This window comes from Anopheles aquasalis, chromosome 2 (assembly GCF_943734665.1).
Source record: "Anopheles aquasalis chromosome 2, idAnoAquaMG_Q_19, whole genome shotgun sequence".
In the NCBI taxonomy this organism is placed as follows: domain Eukaryota; kingdom Metazoa; phylum Arthropoda; class Insecta; order Diptera; family Culicidae; genus Anopheles; species Anopheles aquasalis.
In genome coordinates this window covers 12017501-12032500 of record NC_064877.1, presented here as the reverse complement: position 1 = coordinate 12032500, position 15000 = coordinate 12017501, and the positions used below count along the sequence as shown (strand labels likewise).

At 50.6% G+C, this 15000-nt stretch overlaps 4 protein-coding genes and 1 pseudogene across 5 annotated transcripts in view; 3 read left to right on the top strand and 2 right to left on the bottom strand.

Moving 5' to 3' along the window:
• LOC126574137 (dnaJ homolog subfamily C member 16-like) overlaps positions 1-690 on the bottom strand; it is a 1644-nt pseudogene extending 954 nt beyond the window's left edge.
• Positions 691-707: 17 nt separating this feature from the next.
• On the top strand, positions 708-4225 carry LOC126574131 (DNA helicase MCM9-like). Its single transcript, XM_050234126.1, has 2 exons — positions 708-944; positions 1025-4225. The coding sequence occupies exons 1-2, from the start codon at positions 847-849 to the stop codon at positions 4137-4139; spliced, it is 3213 nt and encodes a 1070-aa protein (XP_050090083.1). The 5' UTR covers positions 708-846; the 3' UTR covers positions 4140-4225.
• On the bottom strand, positions 4226-7652 carry LOC126574140 (GTP-binding protein Rheb homolog). Of its 2 annotated transcripts, XR_007608212.1 has the most exons (6): positions 7086-7652; positions 6569-6640; positions 6281-6488; positions 6087-6216; positions 5161-6010; positions 4226-4937 (listed from the first exon to the last, which is right to left on the bottom strand). XR_007608212.1 is itself a non-coding variant. In XM_050234154.1 (5 exons), exons 1-5 carry the CDS (start codon positions 7132-7134, stop codon positions 5921-5923), a joined length of 549 nt encoding a protein of 182 aa, XP_050090111.1. In that variant the 5' UTR covers positions 7135-7652; the 3' UTR covers positions 4226-5920. The 2 variants fall into 2 exon arrangements, 1 of the variants encoding a protein (XP_050090111.1); XM_050234154.1 differs by having other exon boundaries at positions 4226-6010.
• An 84-nt stretch (positions 7653-7736) lies between these two features.
• On the top strand, positions 7737-9467 carry LOC126581662 (malate dehydrogenase, mitochondrial). Its single transcript, XM_050245477.1, has 2 exons — positions 7737-7898; positions 8250-9467. Exons 1-2 carry the CDS (start codon positions 7833-7835, stop codon positions 9195-9197), a joined length of 1014 nt encoding a protein of 337 aa, XP_050101434.1. The 5' UTR covers positions 7737-7832; the 3' UTR covers positions 9198-9467.
• Positions 9468-9542: 75 nt separating this feature from the next.
• The window catches only part of LOC126569306 (zinc finger RNA-binding protein 2), a 10220-nt gene continuing 4762 nt past the window's right edge, over positions 9543-15000 (top strand). Inside the window, exons 1-4 of the mRNA XM_050226288.1 lie at positions 9543-9768; positions 11095-11246; positions 11349-13247; positions 13347-13574. Of these exons, the coding sequence (XP_050082245.1) occupies positions 9719-9768; positions 11095-11246; positions 11349-13247; positions 13347-13574 (2329 nt within the window). The 5' untranslated portion in view covers positions 9543-9718. The remainder of the gene's footprint in view (positions 9769-11094; positions 11247-11348; positions 13248-13346; positions 13575-15000) is intronic.

Below are 15000 nucleotides of genomic sequence, written 5' to 3'. Positions count from 1 at the left end.
TCCTTGCTCACGAGGCGATGCGCTCTTGATGCGCCTTACAAAAGAAGACACCTGTTCCGACGGTGGCAAACTAGGAATAGGAGCGGATCTTCTTCCCTTATCACTCTTCTTTTGGATGCGCCTCGCGATTGGCAGACGATCTGCCGAGCCAGCGTTCTTATATGATGAACAAAGCGCGCTGGAGCTGCCTTTATTCGGGCAGAAGAACCCACTCCTTCTCCTTGCTGCTCCGTGTTCGGAACAAGCGAAGAGGTTTCACCTTCGCCGGATCTCTGGTCGGATACGAGACAACACCCTCCTTTGGATGCACCGTACATTTGGCGCTGATGTGATTGTCCATCACACTCCGATCGTCTCCGTCCTTTTGTCCTTTAACCAATAGTCTAAGCCGACAGTGACCGGCTGGAAGCCGGATCCGGGCCTTTTCCACTCGTTTCAGAATCAGAGATAGCCGGCGTTTTCGGCCCCTGCTGACACGTTGATAGCCACAGCGGGGCTGCTCGTTTGTTCTAAAATTAGAAAATGTATCATTTAAACGAGCAAAGGTAGAAAATATACCTGATAAAACCATTGCACTTTTTCGGATTCAAACGCACGCTGGTTTGGTGATGAACGTAAACAAGGCGTCGAATGTCAAAAAAAGAAAAAAAGCAAAAAAGAAAAAAAGTGCTATGACTTCACCTGTTTCCTATAGACACTTTGCGCGCAATAAGGATTCCGTGTTTTGTTGCTGCGCTGTTGAATTTGTTAATCTTTTACGTTTTAGTGAAATGCGTTAAGCGATTCCGTTAGTTACTGTGTCGATCGCGCTTTGAATTCCTTTCTTTACAATCCGTGTTCGTGGCGATGGCGATGGAGGCCTATCTGAAGCAGTACCACGATGAAGAGATTACCGATCTGCTCAACAATCCCGACGATCTGCTGCATGTTTCGATACATGTCAAGTAAGCCCCAGGCCGTGTCCGCTGCACAAGGTGGCCACCATGAAACGCTAGAGGAATAATCCGAAATTTTCTCCCTTCAGCCTTAGCCACCTGCAGCGGAAACAACCCGTCCTGTACGAACGCATCCTGCAGAACACCGACGCCGAGGTGCTACGATGGAACGAGTGTTTGCTACGCGCCCAGAAAGCCCTCATCGAGGGCAATCTGTTCCTGGAGCCGGGCTTCCAGATCAAGCAAAATTGTCACACACGGTTCGTGAACATGCCGATTTCACCGACCGAAGTGTTGCAGCGTAAGCAAGCCTACCCGAGCAACGATCACGTCGGGCAGTTTCTGCAGGTGAAGGGGAGCGTGATCCGCATGACTTCGTCCCGGTTCCTGGAGTTCAAGCGCGAGTACACATGTACGCGTTGCAAATGTAAGGTACTGCTGGAGGCCGACTACGGTCGATCGTACGTGTTCGATCCTCCGGGAGCGTGCCCGGCAGCGAAGGAATCTGGCTGCCGAGGGCACCTACAGGCCGTATCGGCTCAACCGCAGCCAGAGTACTGCCGGGATTATCAGGAGATCCGTATACAGGAGATCATGAGCGAACGGAACGTGCCGGCATCGTTGGTGGTGACGCTGGAGGATGACCTGGTCGATACCTGCCAGCCGGGCGATTGTGTCACCGTTTGCGGTCGTATAGAGCACCGATGGAAACCACCGGTACTGGGAAAACGTACGGAAGTAAGCATCGCTATGCGTGCCAACAGTTTGGCACGTGAGGAAAGTAAGGCGAGCTGGGCAAAGGATTTGCCCGAGCACTTGCTCTGTGTGCAGGCCGAGTGGCAGGAGGTGTTGAGGGATATAGGCGAGCTGGCGGCCAGAGATATGCTTGTGCAATCGATCGCACCCAACATACGTGGCATGTATCCGGTAAAGCTTGCGGTTGCCCTTGCGCTCGCTTCCTGCACGGAACGGCCGGTTGACGCGGACCAGCAAACGGGAACAACCAGCATACGTGGCCATTCCCATCTACTACTGGTTGGTGATCCCGGTTTGGCAAAGTCGCAGCTTCTCAAGTTTGCCTCGGAGATTGCTAGCCGAGCAGTTTACACGACCGGAATGGGATGCTCATCAGCCGGACTGACGGCAGCCGCGGTAAAAGATGAGGGCGAATGGCAACTAGAGGCCGGTGCGCTGGTACTGGCCGATGGTGGGATATGCTGCATTGACGAGTTCAATTTAATGCGCGAACCCGACAAGGCCTCAATACATGAAGCAATGGAGCAGCAGACTATCAGCGTGGCCAAGGCCGGCATGGTGTGCAAACTCAGCACACGGTGCGTGGTGCTGGCAGCCACCAACCCTAAGAACCTGTACACCATGTCCGACGGCGAAGGTACATCGGCAGCCAACATCGGTATCGGTGGTCCACTGCTATCACGCTTCGACATTGTGTTGATCCTGCGCGATATTCGTGCCCCAGACTGGGATGCCGATATCGCAAGCCACTTGCTCAGTATGGCGCTGCTTGACGAAGAACGGGAACAATTCGGTGTAGGTTGGTACGATCGCATCGATCAGCTAGCCCATTGGGATCTGGAGAAGCTGCAGCTTCATTTTGCCGCTATCAAGGACATTCATCCACGCGTTTCACCGGAAGCAAACATGATTCTCGGTGCGTACTACAGAGCGTGTCGCTCCGATCCGTTCCGTGATCCGACACGGACCACCGTTCGATTGCTGGACAGTCTCTTCCGGCTGGCGCAGGCGCACGCCCGGTTGCTGTTCCGCACAGAGGTTACACCGATCGATGCAATCACCGTTATCGAGCTAATGGAGGCAAGTTGGGGCTTTGGGAAGATTGGCATCACACCATATGATCCCATTAAAGCGAAGCTTCCCCTTGGTCCGGAGCAGAGTCTCATTGATCGGCTGCTAAGTCTACTGCAGCTGGGCGAACAAGCTGTCCTGGACAGTGCAACGGTTCGACCGATCGATCCGAACGTGCTGCGCCGTTATCAGAGGGACATGATTGCTAAGCAGAAGGCTAAGCAGGCAGCGAAGGAAAAGGAAGAGGAACAGCAGCACCGTGGATTGTTTGCAGCACAGAGCGCGTTATCACAGCAGCAGCAGCAGCCGTTGAGTGGTTTTACGCCACCTTCAATATCATCCACTCAGATCACTGCTGGCATCCCGACAGCCACAGCAACCGAACCGAACCAGCAAACGAATGCAAGAGACTACTCTAAATATGCAATTCAACCCCGAACCAACTTGAAGAAGCTGAAGAAAGCACCAACCGGCGATGAAGCAGAGCCAGCAGTGGTCGGGCCAGGGTCAAGAAAGCGAAAGCACCAGTTGGTTGAGGAAGATCCATCATTGAAAACTCCACTGGATGATCAAGAACTGGGCGGTTTGCTCGACACTTTGCGAAAGAACTTTGCCACTGAGGAGTTGGATGTTTCACCGCCCGATGCGCGCACACAGATTGACGGATTCACCGGCCTGAGCAACCAGACCAGCCAGACTAGCCAAAACAAGAACAAATCGTTCAGTGCACTCCTGGACTCGAGTAAAGTGTTCGGAGATGATGATGAGAATGATTTTTTTACGGATGAGTTAATCAAAGTATCCTCTTCTTCGGTTGCCAGCAAAACGCCCAATGAACCTATAAAAGACGAACAAAAAACCGTACCAAATGGGCATCCAAAAGGCGATGAACGATTACCGTCACTGGATGATACTGTTTTGACCAACATCGGAACAGAGGCACATAGCCAATCAGCATATCAAATCAAACGTCCAAGCCAAAGACAACTCAATACTACACAGATGGTAGCTTCTTTGGTAACTTCTAAACCGAACACTGCGATCAACGAAGAGGAAGATGATCTTTTGAATTTTGAAATTGAACCATCTGGCAGCTGTCCGCTATTGAATGAGGAAGAGGACGAGCCGGCAACTGGGCCCGGCATCCGCACACAAACCCGTCAACGGTTGCAGGAGTTTGAATTCCATGTGAAACTGAAGTCGGACCCGCCGAAAGACGATAGCGCGTACGATTCCATGCGCGATCATACGAGAGGTGGCCGGCATGATCAGAAACAAGGTGGCCAACAATCACAGTACAGTGGACTTCTTTCCGATCTGGCTAACAACGGCGAGGACGGTGATATCGAACTTAATCTGTCTGATATTGAGCTGTAACGTGTATGGTGAGATTAATAAGTTCAGCCTGTGATATCTCTCTTAACATGTTCAACGCTGTTGACTAAAAGGAATATTAAGCCGGATTCCCCTTGTGTGCTTATGGCGCGCTTTCGTGTGTATTCTTGTTTGCTATTTGAACAGTTCGAAGGCAAGCTGCCCTATCCTTCAATGTACAATTCAATTTTGCCAAGATTTCCATTGTTTCAGTGATCTTCAGCTAGATATTTCGTCTTTTCTCTGTCTCAATTCAAACTGAAGCTGTATAAAGAGGATGAATGTGTGAAATGTTGGAGGAAACATATCGGCTTAGTAAATATTTGACAAAGTATTGCTTGTGTACTAGGTCATATCCAGGAGGTAATCGGTAGAAACTATTCCTAACTTAAAAATGTCAAAATTAACGCTTGCTTTTTGTTACTATCGACCACAATCTGTACACTGCATTCTATATCTATATCTCGGATAGATTGAAATGAACACGGAAAGATTAATGGAGGAAATCTTTAAGCTTGGCCTTCCACTGCCATGCTACATGTATTCCAGCCAATCGGCCGTAAAATAAAGAACCAATAATGCGCCCAACCACGCTATTCCGGACGCCCTTTTACCTGCTCCCCTCGCAATTGCTTTCAATTCTCTCTACTGTACGAGCACGATCACTAAGGTCACAGTGGAGCTTGTGAAACGCATGGCTGAAGTAAATTTAGTTTTCGTTACAAATGGGCCGCTAGCGCTGGTTTCGCCATTTCGCTTAGCAAATAATAAAAAAATATCAGGAAGCATTTAGGCCATCTCCTGTAATAAAAACAAAAAACAAAACTGATATCTCCCTTAAAACTATGATGTAAAGAACGTAATCCAACAGTCCTGTCGAACGAAACAAAATAATGTATCTTGCAATTGTTTTAAATATCTTCCCAAGACCATCACTTCAGTCCATACATCTGTTTTGTTTCGTTTCGAAAGCTGTACTTCATGTTACCATCTGTAGTCATCACCGTGTGTTAGACCCGCATACCTGTTCCTGCTGCACTGCCGCTGCCCCTCTCTCTACTCCACAAGTCAAATTCACTTGTCTTACGATTTCTACACGCACTAGTTTTTCGTTATCATCCACTTTAATTTATATAGTTTGTGCCTACATTCTCGACTCACTGCACTGCCATTAATGGCTGGGACTGCTCCATCCTTTTGCAACGCTGGGACTGGGACCACTGGGAGGAACCTCCGAAAACAACGCTTTTCACGAAATGGTTTCGGAACGTTCCGTGTTCTTGTTTAGCTTTGTTTCTTCTTCGCTCGCCTGCCATGAACAATTTGAAAAACGATGCTACGCTATTTACTATTACCTTTGCCGATTCACCCTATTGCTGTTGAGTTTTTGTGAATAAGATTCGTTTTGAAACGATCTGTTTTTTGCCCTCATTTCCATTTACAGTTGTGTAATTTACTTCTTACCTTACACCTGCTAGCCTCGAGTCGCGTGATGAATGAGTGCTCGATGGAAAGGATCACGCCGTCATGAACTACGGGCTTGGGTGCATGGGCGCGCTTGTTGGGTGCTTTGTTCTAGTGTTCCGTTCGCTTATGCTTTCTCTCTTGCCTCTGTGGTGGGTAATGCGTTGTCTGATATTCGTTACGACGCATGTTTCGGTACTGTTGAATTATAATCGCTACTATCTTTCAGCTACAACGACAAAGTTATCACCCTTCGTAAGTGTTGCTGATCGAACTCCGCCTGCCTGCGATAGGGTAAGTAGAGCACAACGAAGAACTGTTCACGATATTCTGCAGCTGCTCTTTTCGGTTGTATTGCAGTTTTCCCGTTCGATTTGACTCAACAGTAGCGAGAAAATGTCAATTACCGACTGTGGAAAATGAGAAAAAAGGAATAGATAAGCGAAAAAACATCCAACGAGCCCAACAGCGACACGGTGCGCGTACTTCGTTTTGCTTGGCGGAAGTTTCCAGAAACTTGGCCTTCCACGACTCTGCCAGCTGCCGGCCTTCTTCCGTCGGAACGGCTCGCTCCTGGTGCAGATCAGTTTTATTTCCCACGAGTACTACCGGGACACTGTTTGGAAAAAAGGCAATAAAAAATATCCTGCATTTTCGACCAACATCATTCCTATACTTACTATGCTTTCCCCATCATGTCGAGCAACTTTTCATAAAGTATTTTTATCACTTCGAACGAACGCTGACTGGTGATAGAGTACACCAGGACGTAGCCGTGAAAGTCCATGCTATACTGGGCGGGAAAAATGCTGTACTCATCCTGCCCGGCCGTATCGACCAACCGTATTTCATAGTCCGTCTGGTTGAAGCGCGTCTTTTTGGTAAAGGCTAAAACATGGAACGGCACGGGCATGGTCAGTGTTTGCTCGCGAATGCAATATCCCAGCTGCAGGTGGAGGAATGCTTACTGTTTTCGATCGTAGGATCGTACGAATCAACAAACTGCCCTTCTACGAATTGTATACTGAGTGACGATTTTCCTGCGAAGAAAAGGACCAGAGCATAAATCACTGTAGTACCGTATATGCTGCTGCGCTTCACTGTTGTGCGAGGAACCACCACCAAGCCGATGATTCATCGTCGTCGTAAGGATGTAGGTAAGTAGATCGAATTACTCCACTTTTCATTGACGAATGCCTTTCGTTGGTGCGCAGCATCGTTTGTGGGTGTTGCGGCGACAGAAGGGTTCGTCGCCGTAAAGGATGGCGATGATTCAGGCAACATAAATTGCTGGCCAGTGGAGTAGAAACAGCCGGAAGGGGCTAATTCGACCAACATTTTTAAATTTTATTTCGATCTGCCAATCAAACATCCACGAGAAAATTGGGTACACCCAGATTCCGTGCCAAGGTCAGTGAAACAGAATGCTTGAAACAGATTTTTTGCGTTGCGCGTGTAGATTTTAAGCGTACATGGGACACTTACCTACGGAACGATATCCCATCATCGCCACATTACGTTGCTTGGGCGTCATAATTGGGCCGCTTTTGCGGATCCGAGTGCAGCTGGATTTGAAGGCTTTTGCGCTTAGTTTGTTGATGTGCTCCTTCTTCAGCAACAACCAGCAGTCCCGCAGATGGTGCACAACAGTTGATCGCACAACAGATATATTTCAGTGTCCCCGACTATTCGCGACAATTCATCAATTATTCTTCAAAACTTGGGCAACTAGGAACTCCCACACACGGCGACGTTTTAACGCGAAGACCGCATAACCGCAGGAAACAAAGGAAAGGCCACTTCAGCCCAAAACTTCTGCGAGACGTTTGCGTGCCACCAAAGATCGGATCAGGGCAGAACAAGAGCGATTCTAACTATTTCTGGTGCTGTCTATCAGGTACTGTGGCGTGTTTTACAAACCGTTTCCCACCCACGTTGAACTAGATGCGGGAAAATGGGAAAGTCCGGGAAAATCTTCGGGCGAGATTTGGGAGTAGATGCACCTGCTGCTGCGTGTTTTTCTTTTTGCGTTTTTTTGTGAAAAATCGCTGACAGACCAGTGGCCGGGTTGCCATCTCGTCGAGACCGAACCTTGTGGTGAGTCTGCTTGACAGTTCTCGCGGAGATCCACTCGGGTTTTCCGATTTTTCGGCCGAAGTTATCAAGTTACGTGCTCCGGATCATTTCAGTCTCAGTAACCGGTCGCCTCACAGCCTCGAGAATCATTAAAGGATGTTTGTTCGCGCAGTGAAAACCGCCGCCACCCAGAGCGCCAAGAACTTTTCCACCTCGAGTCAGGTTAGTATTCGCCCCCGCGTGGTACTATCGTGGGAAGATTCGGGGCCGCTGACGGAACCAGCTAGGGATTTTGGTTTTGTAGCGGGGTTGGAAAACGAAAAGGTGACCTTCGACGTTACATTGCCCCCGGTCAACTTGTGAGATAATGTGCGCCTGTTTGTGGGCCCTTGAGAGCGAGTGAGACAGCGCTGTTTACATCTCCCTCACTCTTGTCGCAAATGTTTACGTAACAGAGTGCGTAAACTGATAATTTTCAACCTTCTTCGATGCATCCTTGAACGTAACGGATACAATCACATGAAAATAGTCGCAGTATACTAATTACTCTTTCGTTGATTCTTGTTGTTTCAGAACAATGTGAAGGTGGCAGTTTGCGGTGCTTCCGGTGGCATCGGTCAACCGTTGTCGCTGCTGCTGAAGAACAGCCCGCTGGTTACGGAACTGTCGCTGTACGACATCGTGCACACGCCCGGCGTCGCGGCCGATCTGTCCCACATCGAGACCCAGTCGAAGGTGACCGGTTATAATGGGCCCGAGAATCTGGAGAAGGCCCTGAAGGGTGCCGATATCGTTATCATTCCGGCTGGTGTACCCCGCAAGCCTGGCATGACCCGTGACGATCTGTTCAACACGAACGCTTCGATCGTGCGCGATCTGGCGGCGGGATGTGCCAAGGCGTGCCCGAAGGCCCTCATCGGCATCATCTCGAACCCGGTCAACTCGACCGTTCCGATTGCCTGCGATACGCTGGAGAAGGCTGGAGTGTTGGACCCGCGTCGCGTGTTCGGTGTCTCGACGCTCGATATCGTGCGTGCGAACACGTTCATCGGTGAGGCGGCCGGTGTCGATCCGCAAAAGATGAGCGTCCCCGTCATCGGTGGACATTCGGGTGTCACCATCATTCCGGTGCTGTCACAGACGAAGCCGGCTGTGAGCTTCCCGCAGGACAAGATTGCTGCGCTGACCGAGCGCATCCAGGAGGCCGGTACCGAGGTGGTTAAGGCAAAGGCCGGTGCCGGATCGGCCACCCTTTCGATGGCGTATGCTGGTGCCCGCTTCGCGCTTGCCCTCGCCCGTGCCATGAACGGAGAGCAGAACGTGATCGAGTGTGCGTATGTACGATCGGACGTCACTGAGGCCAAGTACTTCGCTACCCCGCTGGTGCTGGGTAAGAACGGTCTGGAGAAGAACCTGGGCCTGCCCAAGCTGAACGCCTTCGAGCAGGAGCTGCTGAAGAAGGCCATCCCGGAGCTTAAGAAGAACATCCAGAAGGGCGAGGAGTTCGTGAAGAAGCACTAATCTGAGGCGACCTGACTACTTCAATCAGCGTGTGCCGTTTTTTTCCTTTTTGGCAAAGAGAAGAGAGCGAAAAATAGAACGATGTAATTCGGAACCATTTCGCGTACCAGTGTTTGTAGCTGACCTGCCACAGTCATACCGTAGCCCCTCCATAGGACACTCATTAAATGTAGTGAACTAGCTGCTACAAATCCATCTCTCGACCGAGCAACTCGATGTAAAATGGAAATACAATTTAATTTATTTGGTACAAAATAGCACACTCCAAAACCAACCGTTTTTGCGTTTCATTATCCTTGAACACTTCCCGTGTACCGTTTTCACACCGCATCGCATGACCGGGAGGCACCCTGTGCACAGGGTGGTGCTGTTTGTGCTCGTGATGGGTTTGAGCGGCTTTGACAGCTCGAGGAGAAAACTGCGAGTAGGCCGAGGCAGGCGACGATTTCGTTTTTCCGACACATTTCTTTTCACATCCAGCGCACTTACATTTAGTGTAGTACCCTAGCGTGTATTGCAGCATGGCCACAAATAACTATTTTGGGTTCCCGCATGCAGCCACACAGTACAGGTAGGTGAGCGTGCCGTTTCAAACATTCCTGTCCCCGGAACTATGCCATCCCGTCCCATTCGAGCCATTCCGTTCGGTTCCGTGTGTGTTGTGCAGGAGTGTGTGCTGAGGAAGAGGTGCGGTGCTGGTAGGTTGCCGAGGACGAAGAAAGGGGGCAGCTCGGCGCAACGAGCCGGCATTTGCGTGTGTGATGGGATTGGAGGACGACGGGATGAGGTGCAGCAGCGGGTTCGTGATGGAGGCACCGATTTCCTGCTTTTAGCGCTGTGTGATGTGCAGAGGCCGCACTTTTCCAATCACCATCACCAAGGGAAAATCGTCATCACTGGATGATGCGTAGAGCAGGTGCGGAAAATCTTCGTCGTGTGTGCGTGAGTGAATGTGCAAGATAAAACATGGTGTCTCCCGGTAAAAAGATAACTCTTCACCGTCACTGCTCCCCGGGACTCCCGGCAGGGTTTGCAGTGAAAAGCACTAGCATGAAACATCTGGTGGAACACTTTGCTAGTATCTTGGCCTTAACAGAGCAACTTATACTAAAATCAAGGTTTATGCTTCGCAAGAAAGAAGCGAGATCCGTGAGGCCGTTTTCTGTTGCATAATTTCAAGGAAAAATGGAAAATCGGCCCCGAAGCTAAAGTGTTCCGCTTTGGTATTTTGTAGTGGCTGTGTTGCTAACCTCGCCGTTGCACAGCCTCCTATGCGCTGTGTGCCGGATGGTGTGTATGGGCATTTTTAAGCCCAACTCACAGGCAGCGCACGGAGATGATACCTGCTTGGATGATAAACGGGGAAGGGAAAGGGCAGAAAGCCCGAGAAGAGAATCGTTTGAAAATCGATGAAAGCCGCGTTGAAACCATCCTAGTGCTCCTGTTCAGTGCCGACTCGCTGCTATACCCGCCCGCCACTTAGAACACCAGCAGTTCTCCTCGCGGAGGTTATTGTTAGAGAAGAGCACAACGAGCCGTGTCGTGCCCGTGGTCGCCTTTCTCTCGGAGAGGTGCTTGGGACTTCAGTTTGAAAAAAAAGCAGAGAAGGGAATATCGAAGTGGCAGCAGAATATTGCCGGCATTTGCCAGCATATCTCTGCCGTCCCTTTCTAACTATCAAATTGATGGGGCAATGAACGAATGAGGAGGGGGGGGGGGGGGTGCAATTGCATATTGCATGTCTGGGCCTTTTGATGCTCACCGAAACGGGTCTTAACTGGAGAACTGTACGCCACTCTTGGTACCTCTTGGCAGCACACTAGCACGTGCGGTAGCAGGCTTTGGACGTGTCGGGTTTGATATAGACGCGTTTTTTTTTATTTTACCCTCTCTACAGTACCGCTGCCGCTGGGACCGCTTACCCAACGACACAGACGGGCTACGCTGTAGCTCCGGCTCCGGCACCGGCTGCCGCAACGTACGGGACGGCTCGTCCGGCGGGCTATGAGCAGCCGTATCAGCCGGCCCCAAACCCCGCTACCTACGCCAGTGAGTATCCGTATTCGCCAAATGGACCGTAAAGGGCAAATGGCTTCTCACACGCTGTCAGCACATTTGTCAAGTTGTTTTCTCTTTACCCTCCCGAAAAAGCCACGGCAACGGCAGCTAACTACGATTACGGATACGGGCGCACTACGCAGACGTACGATACGTCGAAGACGTACTATCAGCAGGCACCGGGTGCAACGGCCGCTTATTCTGCCCCGACAGCGTACGACGCCGGTGCTACGGGACCGAAGGTGATTGCCGGATTTCAGCCAGCACCTGCACCGGGCTACGCTCAGCCACCCCGGGCACCGACCCTGCAGCCGGCCAAACCGCCGGCCACACCGTACACCACTGGTCATCCGCCGCAGCCAGGACCACAGCAACCGGGACCACCACCACAACCACAGGCGTACGTTCCACAGACTTCCGGGTACGCGCAAACCGTAACCACTGTGCACACCACACCAAAGCCAGCCACGTTGGCCACCGTCACTCCGCCGAACAGTGCAGTGGCCGGCTATAACAACTACGAAACGACATTGTACGGTGCTACCATGTTCGTTACCCAGCAGCAGCAACAACAGCAGCAACAACAGCAACAACAACCCACACCAAACACTAAAGCCCCACTGAACGTGGTCGGACAGCCGGCTCCGGCGGTAATAGCAGTGCCCGGTGGAACCGTACCCGGCGGTGGTCCAATGGTTTCTGGCGGTGGTGGCTGGCAAGGCTACAAAAAGCCCGGTGGAGGTGGTGGACCGAGTGGAGGAGGAGGTCCGTTCAAGTCACGCAAACCAGCCCCGAAACCGCTGCTCATTCACTATTGCGATGTGTGCAAGATCAGCTGTGCCGGGCCGCAAACCTACCGCGAGCATCTCGAGGGTCAGAAGCACAAGAAGCGAGAGTTGCTGGCGAAACAGGCAGCTGAACCGGGTGGCACGGCTCCGGCCCGCCCGCCAAACAGCCTACACTGTGAATTGTGTGGTGTTACCTGTACCGGGAATGATGCGTACGCGGCCCACGTTCGTGGTGCAAAGCACCAGAAAGTGGTCAAGCTGCACACGAAGCTCGGCAAACCGATTCCGGCCTGTGATCCAACACCGAATGCGGATGAGAAGAAGGGCAGCAGTAGCGGAGCTGGGGGTGAGGGAGGCGACCAAGCAGACGGTAGTGGCGGTGCATCTGCCGGCGGTGGCAGTGTGGCTGGTGGAGGGACCGAGTCTTCGGAGGAATCGGTACGCCCCGTGGGCAGTGAGTTCATCGAGGAGATCAAGGACGACGAGGGCAAGCTGGTGAGCTTCAGTTGCAAGCTGTGCGAGTGCAAGTTCAATGACCCGAATGCGAAGGAGATGCACATGAAGGGCCGCCGGCACCGCTTGCAGTACAAGAAGAAGGTGCAACCGGACCTGGTGGTGGACATTAAACCAACGGTGAAGCAGAAAAAGATTGCCGAAGCGCGCGCCCACCGGCAGGCTATGCAGGAAGAGTTCTGGAATCGTAGACGGATGGCGGATGCGGAGATGGAAGAAGACCACGGTATGCGTACGTTCGGGCGGCATCCGTTCTTCGGTATGCTGCCAGGGCGCCGACCGGAATCCTCAGACGATCGACATGTTGTGGCACGCCATGCCGAGATCTACCCGAAGGAAGAGGAATTACAGACGATCCAGCGCATTGTTTCGCACACCGAGCGTGCACTTAAGCTGGTGTCCGATGTTATGACTACGGGCGGTGGTGGAACACCGGTCAGTGCTGCAGCTTCCAGTTCGAGCGATGCGGCCAAGGCCAAGGATCCATCCCCTGTGGCCACTGGCCAGGGGAAAGAGCAAGCCGCTACAACACCAGCAGCGACACAGCAACAGCAATCACCCCAAACGGCAGTGCCTGGTGCGGCAGGCAAGGCGGACGCTGCCAATCAAATGATTTCGTTCCAAAAGGAAGCCGAAGGAACCGGTATACGTTTGCTGAAGGGCGTGATGCGCGTAGGGCTGCTGGCCAAAGGTAACGGAAGCGGGACCTGTGGCTTCTCCAATGTTGTACGTTCGATGCTTATCCATCCATCCATTCATCTTTGGGTGCGTTTTCGTGCGGTTGTTTTAGGTCTTCTGCTCCATGGCGATAACTGTGTCCAGCTCGTCGTGCTGTGTGCGGAAAAACCGACCACTTCACTGCTGAAGCGCGTCGTAACGGAACTTCCGATTCAGCTGAAGAAAATTGCCGAAGATCATAAGTACACGGTGACGATGGCACCGGTTGAAGGGGCCGTGCTTGTCTCTGATGGTGCAATTACGGTTAAAATATCGCTCACTTCTCCGCTGCTGCGTGAAGGTAAGTCTCTTGTCGTTTGTTTATTCATCTTATATTCTTAAAGGCTTACACTTATCATAGACAGACATGATTTAATGCATCCATTCCTAGCCAAAACGGAGGCCTATACTTTGTTTTATTGGCCCATGAATCCACTGAATTTGCATGACGGTTCATCCCTTGTCTACTATCCTTTTTTTCACTTTCATGTTTAATCGTCTATCCTCCATGTTGCCATATGACGTACTGATGATTCCCCTGCACTTGATTTGAATTTCCTTGACACATTTACACACTGTCTGTACTGCTTAGTCTAGTCATCTCCTTACGAATGTCCTGTCTCTCCTCTTTCTCTCTGTCTCTTCCCTTCCTTCCCCCTATTCGCCATTCGTCATTGAACTTGTCATTACGTCCTTGAGAATAAGCTTCGTTTCGTGAACTTGGCAGGATGTTTTGAGTCGGTGACGGCTTAAACATGATGTTAAATAGGTACTCGATACACCACTGATTATACGACTGTGGATGTAGCCTTTTGGATTCGCGACTGTTCTTGCTATATCCTCACACCGTGAATTTTGCCTTGTAACAGGCGTGCAGTGAATATGCAGAAAGATCTAAGATGCCCAAAAGGGTTCTCTTCAAATTGTCTTTTTTGTTCATTTCGGTGTTTGATCGAAGCAGCGAGTGTGATTGTCACTAATAACAAGTGACAGGTTTGTTTGGCTACCTTGATTGTGTGATAAATTAATAAAAGGAAAGGCAAAACAAGCTCCCTATCATTCAGCTTTGGGGAAATTAAAATGTTAAGTAATCGCCACCTTGTTTGGTCATTTCTAGCACCATATGAACTAGTTGGTTACATTGCTGCGTGCTCAACAAACTATACTTCTTGTCATTGATCCGGTGTACATCTCACCTTCGTCGTACAATCCTGCCAAGGTCACAGTTTGCATCCACTATAGCTACTAAGCACTAGCTTTAACGCAAATAACAATCCTCGGTCGAAGCAGCAGCGAAAGAGTGAGAAAACGCATTGTTAAGTAGCAAAATTTTGAACATTTTTTGAAATATTCCACAATTAAGATGCAATACCGTAGAGTTTAAACCGTTAAGTACGCAATCTGGTGATTTTTATGATTCGATTGTGGCTTGCCGGTTGAGCATCTCATTGATAAAACGCTACTTCTTTCATGGTCTTTTCTCCTCTTTCTTCGGCGAGGAATGGATTGGGGGCGGGAGCACACGTTGGCCGCGGATTCGAAGGCATTGTAGCAGCGGGTTTATTTTCCTGTGCGATGTGCGATAATCCATATCCATGTCACGGAAGCAACATTGGTGTCTGGTGCTCAAAAGATATGCGAACGTGGGTGCCGATAAGCCTGGTCTGTCTGTTGGAAAAGTGTTTTTCTTTCAGGGCTTGCATGCACCGTGGATGTTGATGTCAATT